General features: G+C 40.2%; 1 protein-coding gene across 4 annotated transcripts in view; it reads left to right on the top strand.

Annotated features, from left to right (window-relative positions):
• The first annotated feature begins 2,503 nt into the window (after positions 1–2,503).
• Positions 2,504–14,890, top strand: part of aass (aminoadipate-semialdehyde synthase) — a 40,666-nt gene continuing 28,279 nt past the window's right edge. For 2 of the 4 annotated variants that reach the window (XM_023955438.2, XM_023955436.2), the window contains exons 1-9: positions 2,504–2,634; positions 3,242–3,469; positions 6,974–7,150; positions 9,160–9,244; positions 9,503–9,570; positions 9,672–9,818; positions 9,892–9,970; positions 12,100–12,227; positions 13,548–13,696. In XM_023955438.2, the coding sequence (XP_023811206.1) occupies positions 2,554–2,634; positions 3,242–3,469; positions 6,974–7,150; positions 9,160–9,244; positions 9,503–9,570; positions 9,672–9,818; positions 9,892–9,970; positions 12,100–12,227; positions 13,548–13,696 (1,142 nt within the window). In that variant the 5' untranslated portion in view covers positions 2,504–2,553. Of the gene's footprint in view, positions 2,666–3,241; positions 3,470–6,973; positions 7,151–9,159; positions 9,245–9,502; positions 9,571–9,671; positions 9,819–9,891; positions 9,971–12,099; positions 12,228–13,547; positions 13,697–14,890 lie in introns of all 4 variants that reach the window. The other 2 variants (XM_078948209.1, XM_023955439.2) reach the window with 1 other exon arrangement.

Genomic DNA, 14,890 nt, shown 5'->3' with positions numbered 1-14,890 from the left:
TTATTATCTAAAAAAAAAAAAAGTGAATGTTGTGAAACAGCAGTCAAGATGCTGGCATGTTAAGTAGGTCATCTGACATCTTCAGACCATTTCAGCAAAGAAATCTTAACAAAGTGTTTGTCTGACACAAATAAATTCGATAACCAAAGAACTTGTGTTTTTACAGAAGTGACAAATGGTGGGTAATTAGTCAAAAAATGTACTCAAGTAAAGGCTGCGTAAAATTTTTAAAAATCAATTTGTAAAGTCAGGAAGTGAAATGTGTGTACTTATATTACAGTTTTCTACCTTCCTTGACAGCTCAAGGTGCATTACAGAGCGGACACGGTACCATTCACACATGTGCATTTGCACACTGACACTAGCACCACAGCCTTACACTGTGGCCACCAGGAGGGATGCAGGGTGTTTCCCAAGAACACTTTGGCATGCAGATGTGCAAGGCAGGAACCGAGCCTGCGATTTTCCAATCAGGGGTTGGCAACTCTACCTCTGCACCACAAAAGAAGAAAGCAACTTAACTATTTCAAGGAGTAAGCATTTCTTTTTTTAAATTTACTAAAGTAAATGTAGATAAATGTGAATGGTTAGTACCCATAAGTAAAATGATCATAGTCCTTTCCATTTGAAAACAGTACCGAAACCGGTAACACAACCTGCTGAAGCCCTTTTGGGATCACGGGGCAGCTGGAGTCAACCCAGCTACTGACTGGGGCCACAGTTACTAGGGGTGCTCTTGTGTTGGACAGATTTCACTGTTACACCAGGGGGTTATGAATCTTTAGACAAGTTGTATACTTGTATAAACCCCTTATGTATTTGAGGCAAAACTTTATTTATATTCATTATGTCTGGATACAATTCATCTTGGACCGGGAAGAAAAACTAGAAGAGAGAACGAAAGAGTGGGATGTCAGGGATGGGGGGTAAGGGTACAAAAGAAAGGGTACAAAAAGGGGGTTGAAGAAGTTGGAAGATGATTAAAGAAGTAGGAGGGGATAGAATCACAAAGAAACAAGTTGCTGGAGGTTTATCATTAGTGTTAGCTGAGACGTGACGGGGTTGCACCATCTCTATACCTGCCTATTTGACCTCTCGGGGCAAAATCTTCTGCCTGGAACTGCTCTCTGCAAAGATTGGAGAACTCCGCTGCACTAATTCTACATAATCTGCTTTAAATAGTACGCCGGTTGTTGCATCTGAAGACTGCACAAAACTAAATTCCAGTGGCAACGTAATTCATCAAAGAGACTCATCCAATATAGTACCGAATACTCCAATAAGGCATCTAAGTATATAATCAAGATTTTATTGGAGGTACAGATAAAACAACGAAAGGCTACACCAATAGATATATTAGAACTCAAATTTCTTTTTCTGTTTTACCTGTTGCAAAGTTTTTTTATTGGTATGCAACCATGGGTGATTTTAATTTGAAAGGGCGGATATCCCTATTCATAAATACTGTGTTAATAATAAAAGCTTAATTTTAAATTAAATATCAATTTTTTATGGTTAAAGATAATCTAGGAAAATTAAAAAATAAACACAGAAGACTCAGGAGACCATTTTCCATGTATTTCATCATCATATGTACACAAAGAAAGTTTGGACTGATTTGGACGAATTTATAATCACAAAATTGAATGTGAATCTTCAAATGAATATTTTTGATGTCATGGTATATTTTGAATTATATGGTTTGTCGAAAAATGTATTTTTTTTTTTTACAAATATTTGTTACTTTCAGGAACTTTCCTATTCTCAGATGCAAGTGGTCCAAATCACAGCCTTGTCTGGACTTTATGGTTTTGTTACAATACAACAGAAAACATGTGAAAACTGAAGTCTACAATAACATTTAACCTTTCAAAGAACTACTTCTTTTATTATCATTCTATATTAAGTTAAACGATATATTTTTAAACCTTTGTACATTTTATGTTCAGTTTGTATGGTATTTGAAGTGTTTTCTTTCACCCATTGTTTTTGTCTCGTCCTAATAAAGTTTATTTAAAAAAACAGCCTCTGGACTCTGTCATTAGCGTGCGACAAGCGGCTCCTGATTGGTGGAGGCAGGAGGCCGTTCCTCGGATCTGAGAACCCATTTGTGGCCATGCGCACAGTATGTTTGAACACCGGTCTCCCACCCGGTCCAGGTGTATGACTCCTTTTCACATTTCTAAGACAGCAGGCAAGCGGCACATGAAATTAGATAAATAAATAAATAAATCCGCACACTCAGCAAAACAAAACTCAAGAGCGTTGCCCCATTCGCTGGTGTAATGTCGTTTATCCCCATAAAGGTTGAAGAGGAGTGAAGTTTTACAGCCCATAAGTAGACTTCCGGAACAAATGTGAGTTTACTGTCAGAATAAAAACAGCTGGAGGGCAGCTGGAGGATTACTGGTACTCTATCTTGCATATTCTGTTCTCCTGCTGTTTTTCCTTCCAAGTTACTACCATACGTTTAAATTGCACACTCAGTGAAACTCACAGATCAGAACAAACCGCCAGTCATCGGAGTTTTACTTTGAAGGTTACCGGAAACGGATGTTTTCCAAATCTGAGAGTTGCAGCTCATGTGAAACCGTAAACCCGCACAGACAGTTGTTTGGAGTAAGGCGTTTCAAGGTAGGATCTGGAATCGGCCTAGCTTCAACAGGTGACGCCAAACACCGATATAAATACTGTCTTTAGCGAACCAAATCTTATGGTTTTGACAACATGGCGGAAGTGAACTTTATGTGTTTGCTAAGGCGAATGGTTGACTAGAATCAATGTTTTAAAAAACGGAGTCACATTAATTTACACGAATTTCCATCTTAACTTACTAGTAGTTCGTTTAGCTGCGATGCTTAAATGAAGTCTGACCAAGTGAATAGGAATTTAAAGAAATAACGTTCTGAATAAATATTATTCACTGGAACTTTTAGCAAGTGAAGTGACTGAGTCTCAACCGCGAACACTGTCTATTCGACTACAAAATGAATCACGTCAAAGTATCGCTAAGGGAAAACCTGGCTGAAAATAATAATTTATGGTTTAGTCTGATTACAGAAACAATTCCGATTTGATTTTAGATCATTATTATATGAACCTGGAACTGGTGGGAATAAACATTCAACTACCAGAGCGAAAAATGTCAAATAATAGTAGTAGTAGCAGCTGTTTCACCACATTATTACTACCCCCACGTGATTTAACCATTGCAATGTCCGCATTTTGTCTCTTTAAATAGAGAGCCATGTTTCGAATAATCAAAAATTATCAAGCAAAACCCAAGTTCGGGCGCCTGGTGGGTCAGCGCCGCTACGAACACCACACAGCTGTGATGGCCATCCGGCGCGAGGACGTCAGCCCGTGGGAGAGGAGGGCACCGCTGGCCCCACGTCACGTCAAAGAGCTGACAAACGCTGGTGTGAAAGTTCTGGTCCAGCCCTCCAACCGTAGAGCCATCCACGAGAAGGTAGGCCGTCTTCTTGTTGCATTCTTTCCATCCATATCCATGTCAAATGTTTTTATTTATTAGTATTTTATACACTAAGAGATCCCGTAGTGCAGAGGTTCCCAACGTTTTTGTAGCGGAGGGCCAAATTAGGAACTCGGCATTAGACTGAAGGCCAGTTTTGGTGAAAAAACAAAAACAAAATGGATGAATAGAAAAAGTTGTTTTTGCTCACTTTAATGACCAAGCGTCACCTGTACAATTAACCAGGCCCTCCAGGTGTTTTCCCAGTTGCGGTCGGAGGTTTCTGCCCAACCAGCACGGTAATGCCCTGTACTGTTGACACCCAAGTGTAATTACCTTATTTTCCTGCAGATGTTGACAGAAACCACAAAATAATATTTTCCAAGCAATCTACAGCTGGTTTGTTAAACATCAATTAGGATTTATTGAGGGCCATCAAAAATCTTCCCGCGGGCTGCCATTAGCCCCCGGGCCGCACTTTGCGAACCCCTGACTTAGCAGAAGGTAATACACTTTATTTTTTTTTTATTAATTGATTATAAGCACAGCGAGTATCCAATAGTCAAGGGGTGGCCAAACGTTTTGCAGTGGACTGGATTTGTTGGACAGGTCTTTAACATGTAGGTGTGTGATTATTGTTGCAACGCTACGATGAAGGAGGGACCGAGACGTGACGGACTCTGGGCTTTTATTTTGAAAGGCATGTCATTGTGCATTGCACAGGTGTCGTCATCCTCTCCCCTTCCCACACTCATGGTGCTAAAAAGAAATACAGTCTATTAAATGTAGCTTTCTGTTTTTGGGAAGTCGAAGGCTCCTCTTTTGTCCCCTGGCTGGGCGCAAAAAAGAAGTACTGTCTACCCACCAATTTTAACTGCACCCTTCAGTACACACAACCTTTATGACTCGACAATATAAACTCAAACACACACACACACACACACACAAACTAACAGCACATACCTTAGACAGGATAGGTGGAATCTCTGATCATCTGTCCCCTGGTGGGGGGAACCAGGCCCTCAGCAACGGGGGCCATGTCCCTTGGGTGCTGGCTTCCCGGGCCGGGCAGACCTCTCTCCACGCAGGGAACGGGGATCCCTGAGTTTTCTGGCAAGACCTTGAACTGGGGATCATGAACCGGGGTTTGTCCGTGTCCCTGTGGTGCAGGTTTGGGCCCTTGCCCTTGAGCGCTGGCCCCCTCCAAAATTCCAACTGTGGGTGAATGTTTACTACGCTCTTTAGGGACCCCCACCTCCCTTTGGTGCCCTCCTCGTGGGCGAAGGTGGGCGACCCCTGTCTTGCTCTCTGGGTGGGGTGGCTCATGCCTGAGGAGGGGGGATGCCTGGAACTCCTGGTTGGTGGTGGGCTGCTCGTGGGGCTGGGTGGCGGTCTCTCCTGGATGGGGTCCAGTGCTGGGCCCCTAGCGCGGCAAAGGGTTATCCCCCTGGCTGGGCTGGGGCCTGCACTCTCCGGGCTCTTGTAACTTCATGCTCTTTGACGTTGGGGGCCCCTGCGGCGGTCCTGCTAGTCCTGGTCTGGGTGTCTGGCTGGATTGCCCGGTCGGCGGATTCCCTCTATCTGCTATAGCGTGCCGGTGTCAAGGGGCCCTGGCTACCGCTGTGGCTTCAGTGGGGGTCTTTTTGTTCAGTCCAACAAAGAAAAAAGACAAAGTATAACAAAGGATACAAACATAATCAACATAAATAAAGTTTATCCTAAATTACAAAACGGGTTTATTCAAAAATACAAGAGGCCTTCAGCTCTTATTGGTCTGCTCAGCTGTTGAACTTTGTAGTCTAGACTAAAAGGAGACAAACATTTACCTTGAGAGAAGCACCATTTTCTAAAGGATTAACAATACAGCTCATATCTGGGGTCTAAGGTTTTAATTAAATGAACAAACCCCGTCTTCTCCACGGTATGTATGGGTACCATGACTTTATGCAAAGCGACCGCTTCGGTGATTGTTCTCCATTGCGCCCCATTCCTAGGGAAGGGTAGCGAGCCCCGGTATTGAACGAGCCCCTGGGCAACATTCTTCAAGACCGCAGTATCGTTAAGATCTGACCTTAACGGTTCTGCAATCGGTACTGGAGAAGTCGCTTTTTTTGTGTCCCACAAGATATAAGCTAAAGCTGTGACGGTGTGGGATTTTGGATCACTGCGCTGATGAAGCAGCAGGAGTTGCAGTCAAACCCCTTCCCCCCCATTGTTTTGCCATCAATGCTATTGATCAGGATAAGGGTTATGCACGATTGTGATGGCTGACTGATCTCACGATGGAGAGACACCATCGTGATGCCACGCCCCCGCCACGCTGCGAGTCGACACCATAAGCCGCGGTTACATGTGCAAAATATCTTGGTCGGATTAGAATTCAACCGTGTACATGGGCCCAGAAAACCTTTTTCTGTTTATAACAAACGTTCACATGGGTCACACTGTCGGTCAGAATAAATCATTCGCACATGTGCAGTAATGTTTGAAATACCGGAAGAGGAAATGAGTTCCGCCGAGAAGCTACATACATAAATATCTGGCAGCTCGGTAATATAGGAGATGATCCTCTAAACGTGCTTTATTAATGTTACGGTTATTATGAAGCACCTGTTCGCTCATCATTTTAATTTTAATCCGTGTGATCAGTGCTTTTTCTGTTGAAGAACGGAGCTGGAAGAGGCCAGGACTAAGAGAGGCAACAACAACATTTAGCCTTTGATGAACATAAATTCATGCAGGAAATTCTGCAATCTGCATCTTGGCTGAACGTTAATATGTGGGAATAACATCAGCCTTTATTTTGTTGGGACACGATTGGAAACACAAATCCACGTGATTGTTTGAACGGTTTGGAAGGACTGAGCCATATTTCTGCTACACACAGCGCTGTTTGAGCTGACGGTCCGAGCTCTACCCGGACACACACTTTTACCGGAAGACCCGGTTCTCCTGAGTTCGGTAGCTCGTTCAAGTAGAACTGCGGGACGTATCACAGTCTGAAGTCTCCCACACATAGCGCACACGTAACAAAGCATCCTCCCTTTCCCTCAAACACAAAGTCCGACTGCTCTACTGACTAATCAAACGCAGGAGCGGACTACTTCTTTTCTATTTTGTTTATTTATTTATTTTTGTTAAAGTCACTTCCCTCAGTTTATACTGGATCATCACGGATGAGTCATTAGTTGGGAAGTAAAATAAATGAAGTAATAAAGTAAAATAATGAATAATAACTATATAAAAACGAAAAATTTAAAATAGCCCCCCCCCAACATATCATCGTCCATCCTGATGGTTTACTGCAAACACCGTCACCTGCCAATTTAAGGGACATGGCCCAACCCTAATCAGGATATTTGTGGTGTTGCAGCCCTGAAACATTCATGCCATTGATGACAATTCATGTGATTGTTCTTCATTAAAACAAAATCCTCCATTTGAGAGATTAGTTTTGCACAACGTATCATTTCTTTTAATAGTCATGCGCTGTTCTTTCAGTACTACATTAAGGCTGGAGCTGTTGTCCAGGAGGATATTTCACAGGCTTCACTTATAATTGGAGTGAAGAGGCCGCCAGAAGAGAAGGTCATCCCTAGGAAGACCTATGCTTTTTTCTCTCACACCATCAAAGCTCAGGAGGCAAACATGGGGCTTCTGGAGGAATTGCTGAAAAAGGTAAGCTGTTGTGTTCTATGAGTCCCCTTTCTCTAGTTTAGTTATCTGCTGTTAATGAAGATTTCAGTTTATCTTTCAAAATTTGCTTTTCTAATAAAAATGGCTTTCTTGTTGCTCAAAACGCTAACAATTATTCATTCACTCCTCATTCGTTCTTGGTGATGGTAACTGCTAACGGAGCCACAGCTGCCCTGGGGCAGACTGACAGAGGCGTGGCTGCCAGTTTACGCCTATGGCCCATCTGACCATCACCGGGACATTCATGCACATTCAGACACCAGTTGAGTCGCGCTAGAGGCAACGACGGCTGGCTGGGGGGAGCGGGGATCGAGCCACTGACCCTTCGGTCATTGGACGTCCTGCTCTTCCACCTGTGCCACTGCCGCCCCTAAAATTAAAACGTTTTCACGCATAGGACCAGAATGATGGGATTGATCATTTTTAGCCGACATCAAATGTGTGTTGTCCGCTGTTCTTTGTTGTTTTTACGTTAGAGTAAAATAAACCTTCTGTGCCTCAATTCAAATGGTATTTTCCAATATCGATACAATTTATTTTATTTTAAAACAACTTTAGAATGGTTTTGGTCGACCAATCATTACACCTCTAGATGATATAGAATTGCTTTCAAAAGATAGATACAACTGTTAACAAACCAATAAATGATGCAAGGGCATTATCAAAAATTAACATAACATTTTGACTACCTTGCTCTGAATGATTTCTATATTTTAAATTGGAAAAAGCTCATGATGATATACCAACTTCATGATCTTGGCTTTGTAAAACAGTTTGCCTCAAATAATTGATACATGTATCGACTCACTCAGTCACATTCATTGATTTAGATGCTCTGATCACTTCATTACAATTTCTCATCTAGGCATGCAGACTCCTTCTGCTGGTATTTGTGACAGAGTGGGAGCCCAGAAGAGCTGTGTAAATTCTAGACTGATTCTGTGATATGTGGTTCTTTTTGGAACGTAACCCCCGCGAAAAACAAGGGTTTACTGTATTCCAATGCAGAATGTGTTGTTGTCTGATTGCTTTCATCAGACAGCAACACATTCTTTCAACAATGCGGTCATTGGTGTGTCTGTTGCTTACAAGGTCTTGTTTGACACATAAATTTGTCAAGCACCATCTCGTGGTTACTTATTTTCTAATTTGGCCTGTTTCAGCCTTAGAACACAGCGGTCATCTGATGGTGGAATACCTATCTCCTTGAAATGTTCACAGTTGGAAATGTGAGCACAGTAAGCCTGTGATAGACAAATTCCGTGAAGTAGAAACCTTTATTCTTTCTTACAATTATTCTACAATTAAATATTCTATTATACTTTGAAAAGAAAGAACAAACCATTTTACAGGCTCAAGCATTTGTTTCACAAATCAAAAATACTTTAGCAACCTTTTCTTCAACAAATAACTTCTCTACTGTACTGTCAAATAATAATTTTAATCATCGATGTGAACAGAAGGCTTCAAATTGCGGAGATTAGCCCCGCCCACCGCGACCCGAATAATTGGATTAAACGGGAGAAAATTAAAATGATTATAAAAAAATACAAAGTACAGTGGGACAAATAGTGACTCAGGTGTATTTCACTGCTCTACAGACTGAACCGCTGCATCCTGACTCCGCTCTGCAGTGTTTTCTTCTTCTGAAGCCCGCGGTGCAGCTGTGTTTGTTCAGGAGAAGAACAGGGTGATAGACAGTTGTCAGTCTTTTTTCTATGGGTTTAAGAGAAACTAGAAATTGCTAGAGAATTTGCACGTACGTAATGTAAATTTGGCAAGCAGATTTACGTACGTGTACATATTAAACTGCAACGTTATTGACGCGCAGGTAAAGAAGAAGCAGAGTGACTTTTTAGCCAATCAGAATGCAGAACACAATGCACTATGCAAATCCGTGAAGTAGCGAAACCGTGAAACGTAAACCGCGTTATAGCGAGGGATCACTGTATATCAAATAGACTACTAAAACTGTTGTTTTGTATTTTCAGGAAGTCCGCCTCATTGATTACGAGAAGATGGTAGATGCCAACGGTTTTCGAATTGTAGCTTTTGGTCAGTGGGCTGGTGTAGCAGGTATGGCTATTTTTTTTTTTTTTTTTTTACATCTTAAACCTCTTTTCTGGATAATACATGTATTTAAATGAACTGCATCTTTGTCATTCAAACAGATTAGAAGCAATAGCTTATGGATTTTACTAAAATGACCAGATTGGTTTTAAAATAATCTTTTTTCTTTATGCATCTTAAATAGATGCTGCTATAACCTTGTGGTTAAAGCTTGTAACTGGAAGTAATATTTAGTATAATTAGTAGTAAATTTTTTCCTCATAGGAATGATAAACATTCTGCATGGATTGGGTCTTAGGTTCTTAGCTTTGGGCCATCACACACCGTTTATGGTAAGAATGTGAATAACTACACCAAAAAATAACTTTTATTTCAATTACTGTTTAATTTTTGAGAGTTCTAACACATGATCCCTTTTTCTCTGATATAATAGCACATTGGCATGGCTCATAACTACAGGAATGTAAGCCAGGCGATCCAAGCAGTGAGGGACTGTGGATACGAGATTTCCATGGGTCTTATGCCTAAATCCATTGGCCCCTTGACATTTTGCTTCACTGGAACCGGAAATGTCTCCAAAGTAGAGATGTGCAAATCAAAGCAAAAGGCCTAATTGTTTGACCTACCACTCAGTGCTATCTCACTTGTTTTAGGGAGCTCAAGACATCATCAATGAGCTTCCTGTTGAGTACGTCGAACCTCATGAGTTGAAAGAAGTCTCGGAAATGGGAGGTATGAAATTTCTTTATTATTATTTTTGTCCGTTTGCATCATTTACTTCATTGAGACAAAGATGCCGCCAGTTTCTGATCTCTACAACAAACTGGACGGCATCAATGTTTTTGTGGAGGATATTCAATGCAGCTCACCTAAGTAGTTTTATCAAGTTTGAGATTTAATGCACAATCTGGGCCCGCTTGTTTAGCAACCTAGTCTGAAGTTTCACTTGTCTAAAGCTGAAAAAACATCTTTTGTAAAACTATTCAAGTGTAAAAAAGCTTCCTTGGTAATAGATAAACAAATACAAATGATTAAACATGTCCATTGTGAACCTAAGCATAACAAAAAAACAAAATAAAAGTCTTGACTCTGACATGATGTGAAAGCAATAGAAAGCTAAATGTAAAATGCTTCATAAATGGTGTTTTGGACCAATCAGGAGGCATTCGATGAAGGGCTGGGAAGGGACTGCAAGCTTTCTGATTGTTCTAAACTTTGTATCAAAATATTTAGCTTCTTTAGTAGATTCTTGCTCGTAATTTTGTTTTTTGTTTTTCACTTCTATGGTTTTAAAAGACGTACCAGTTGGCTTTCTGGTGTTGGTTGAATACCAATCCATTCAGAGTTTCCTTTCTTCACCTGTTGAGTCCTGTGCAGGGTCACAAATGCATTTTATTCTCTGCGAGTCAGAATTTTGATGTTTAAACTTTGCTTGATCAAAACTTCATTTCTCTTAGATTATGTAGAACTTGTTTGATCATTGAAGTAATCTGAGTTTACTGCCGTTTTCAACGAAGCCCATAAAATGCAAAACAACAACAAATAAAATGAACAAACATTTTTCCATCTCTCCCAAGCCAAAGTAGTTAAATATTTTCGGTTGGACTAGAACCTTTCAAAAGTGCACGTTTTCACAAGACTTAGTTGCCTCAATAAGGGAAAAGAGCTGCAGATTCTCAGAGTTTGGGCTTTAATTCAGTTGATTTTTTTTTTTCCCCTCAAATTATTTTTTCTTTTGAAGTTTCTGTTATCACTTAAGGTTTTCGCTTTGAATTTTTAAGGTTCTTTCAGTGTCAGTCTTGTCCTTTTGGTTTTTCATCTGTCTTTTAGTAATCTTTATGCACAGGTTTCAGGAATATAGCTGCATTTATGAATATATCTCACTTTCTAAAAATTCAAGTCAAGGAGCTTAAAAGCATCTTTATTTCATGCTAAACTGTGTTTCAGATTGTTGTATACAGTAAACCCTTGTTTTTCGCGGGGGTTACATTCCAAAAAGAACCCGTGATAGGCAAAATCCGTGAAGTAGAAACCTTTTTTTTTTTTTTTTAATTATTCTACAATTAAATATTCTATTATAAATTGAAAAGAAAGAACAAACCATTTTACAGGCTCAAGCATTTGTTTCATAAATTAAAAATACTTTAGAAACGTTTTTTTCAACAAATAGCTTCTGTACTGTACTGTCAAATAATCATTTTAATCATCGATGTGAACAGAAGGCTTCAAATTGCGGAGATTAGCCCCGCCCACCGTGACCCGAGTAATTGGATTAAACGGGAGAAAATTTAAAATGATTATAAAAAGATGCAAAGTACAGTGGGACAAATAGTGACTCATGTGTATTTCACTGCTCTTCAGACTGAGCCGCTGCATCCTGACTCCGCTCTGCAGTGTTTTCTTCTTCTGAAGCCCGCGGTGCAGCTGTGTTTGTTCAGGAGAAGAACATAGTGATAGACAGTTGTTGTCGCTCTATTTCTATGGGTTTTGGAGAAACTCGAAATTGCAAGATGATTTGGACGTACGTAATGTTAATTTGGAAAGCTGATTTACGTACGTGAACATATTAAACTGCAACGTTATTGACGTGCAGGTAGAGAATAAGCAGAGTGACTTTTTAGCCAATCAGAATGCAGAACACAATGCACGATGCAAATCCGTGAAGTAGCGAAACCGTGAAAAGTAAACCGCGTTATAGCGAGGGATCACTGTACCTCAAAGAGAAGCAGCTGTGGCTTCATGAGACTATTTCCTCTCTTTTTATTTTCCAGGGGAAATCCGAGCTGCTGTCCCAAATCAACGTTTAGATATTATCTTACTGTCACAAAGTTATCATGCTTTTCATTTTTTATTTTTTTTAGACATGACCAAAGTGTATGCAACTGTTCTGAGCCGACACCACCATTTGATGAGAAAAAGCGATGGCGTGTACGATCCCATTGAATATGAGAACCACCCTGAACTGTACACTTCAAACTTCCGAACCAGCGTGAGTTGTTCTTCTGTGCCACCAGTACACTAATTCCTGTCGTATAGGATTCACTTCACCCTCTCTGGAAGTCTGTTTGAGGCTGCAGTCTTAAAATGTGTTTACCTCAGATTTTCAGGACACTTTTTCTAAAAACAATCCAAGCAAACTAAACAATTACGTTAAACACAAAGGCTGGGGGATTTGAAGTTTTTGGTATTAATATGTTGATCCCAATTATTTTTGCAATTTATTTTTAAAGTTCATTGGTATCTCATGAATGCAATGTCATGAACTCCCCATTGGCACATAATGATTTTTAAATGAGTTTTTGAGAGAGACATTTTAACATTGGGAGTGGGGTCTTCTGGACCCCACAAGATTGCCCAAGGGTTGAAGATTGATAAATAATTCTCAGCTTTCTAGGCATCCTCTTTCAGTCTGACATCAATGCTACATCCATGCTACATCAACCAGGCATCAACAACTTTGCGACCGTCAGGTTCTTCAAAGGATTTGCACAACAATCCCCACATGGGCTTTATGTCTAGAACATATTATCTCAACTGCCCCCCTTTCTCTGGTGATTGTTGTGTATAAGTATTTTAATTTGTTGATGTTTGCTTGCACACAGAAATCCACCCTTAAAAAAAAACGTACATGCATTGGGATGAAGGATAAACCTTAAGGGAACTGTTTTCTGTTTTTTTTAATAGCAAATTCTTTCAGTGTTAATTTCATGATAGTACGACCTAATTGTGCTCCAAAGATGCTTCTAATTTTAAAATAATTTTACTTTGGAAATAAATAAAAAAAATCAACAACATAAAAGTACTTATGCCCTTCTCATGTCATCTGTCTGAGTTCATGATCTAATCTCTGGTTGAGTCAAGTCAAGGTTGAATCTAATTTTTTTTATCAATGTTAATCAAGTCATGGTCTAATCTAGTCAAGGTCATGACTAGTTTCAAAAAATATTATTTGAAAAAAAAAATACAGTAAAATTGGATTAGAAAGCAATATACTGTTAAAGTTTTTCTTTCTTTTTTATGCGTTTTATTATTTAAGCCTCAAGAAAAGCTCACTGAGGGATCCCAGTTAATGGCCTTAACTCTGTAGTCAAGGTCCTGGTGCTTGTTTGAGTATTCTGTCCTGCAGACTGGTACTTTTAGCTTTCTGTTTTTATTGAAGCAATATTCATTTCGGACTCTAAAACCTTAAAAGATATTTAAAGATATTATCGCAGTTTCTTGTTAAACATCTTAAAAGAAAAATATTTGTCTTAATTATTTCTTTTGTTAACCACCCAAATGTTGGCCGGTGGTGTCTTGTTTTTCGCAGGTTGCACCTTACACAACCTGTCTGATTAATGGTATCTACTGGGATTCAAACTCACCTCGACTACTCAGGCGACTTGATGCTCAGAGACTCATGCGACCTTACAGACCCTCCGCAGCAAACAGGGAGGGATCACCAGCTTTACCTCACAGGTAAGCAGTGTTGGGTATTTTACTTAAGAAAAGTACGGGTACTTAGTTATAGTTACTAGTTAAGTCGCTCAAGAAGTAATACAGTGATTAATTCAGTTACTGCATAAACGTGATTTTTTTTTTTTTTTGCTCAAAAAACTAAACAAACTAGCCTTCCATATTAAATTTGTGTTAAAATACAGCAAAAAATAAATAAATACATCTTTCCTCAACTGCCTGCAAACAAACCAATTAACCTAAGTTAAAAAAGACTAATTCTTTTGTCTTTTTTAGCAGCAGGAGTTCATTAGAAATTGGCCTCTGAGTTGTGGGCTGGAATGCTGATGCAGATGTAACCCTCCGCTGATATCCCACCATGCCTTTTTTTCCCCCTCTCTAGCTTACAGCTAGATTGCATCTTAATGCTAGCTTACAGCCCCTTATTAACCCCAAGCTAGCATTAGCAGTGTAACAAAAAGGGCGGGAAATATCAGAGCTGTACAGCTGTACAGTTTTGAATCAGATGGTAGCTCAGACGAGGAAAACAAAGACATTAATGGATCTATTTGTCTGCAAGTGGGAGATTTGGAAATTAGAGCAGAGCAGGAAGACTTTGGCCCACCCATTTCAGTTCCTGCGTTACAACTGAGGGCTATTATCTGCTCCTGATCGTCACGATTTGAATAAAGAAATGCTCAGAAACGCAGTTTTAATCTTAAACTCTCTTATACATGTCCTCCATCATGAGAGAAATTCTGTAAGAACCAGTTAAACAATCCGATTCATTGATCTAAAATGGATCCATTCATTGAGTCAACTTTATGCTACAGAAATGCTTCCATAGTTCTTCTTTGGTGCAAAGGCGAGCTTTTCCAAGACTGAACAGTCTCTCTGCAGGCACACTAGAGCGAGCGGCTGCATGGTAACATCATGAAGTGTTCTTAGGTGGCCGTGGTGTAGCAGTAGGGCGGTCGACTCATGATCGTAAGATTGCAGGTTCGATTCCCGCCTTGCACACCCATGTGTTGAAGTGTCTGTAGGCAAGACACTGAACCCCACCTTGCCTCTGGTGGGAGGCTGCCGCCAGTGTGTGAATGTGTGTGTGACTGACTGGGTGAATGGGTCTGTGACTGTGAAGTGCTTTGGGCCTTGTAGGTAGAAAAGCGCTTTACAAATATACGGCCATTTGTCCGGGACACAACGCGTAAACATCCT

This window comes from Oryzias latipes, chromosome 6, assembly GCF_053564925.1.
Source record: "Oryzias latipes strain Hd-rR chromosome 6, Olatipes_Hd-rR_3.1".
Taxonomy (NCBI): Eukaryota; Metazoa; Chordata; class Actinopteri; order Beloniformes; family Adrianichthyidae; genus Oryzias; species Oryzias latipes.
The sequence above is the reverse complement of the archived record's forward strand: the minus strand, read 5'-3'. Positions and strand labels throughout refer to the sequence as shown.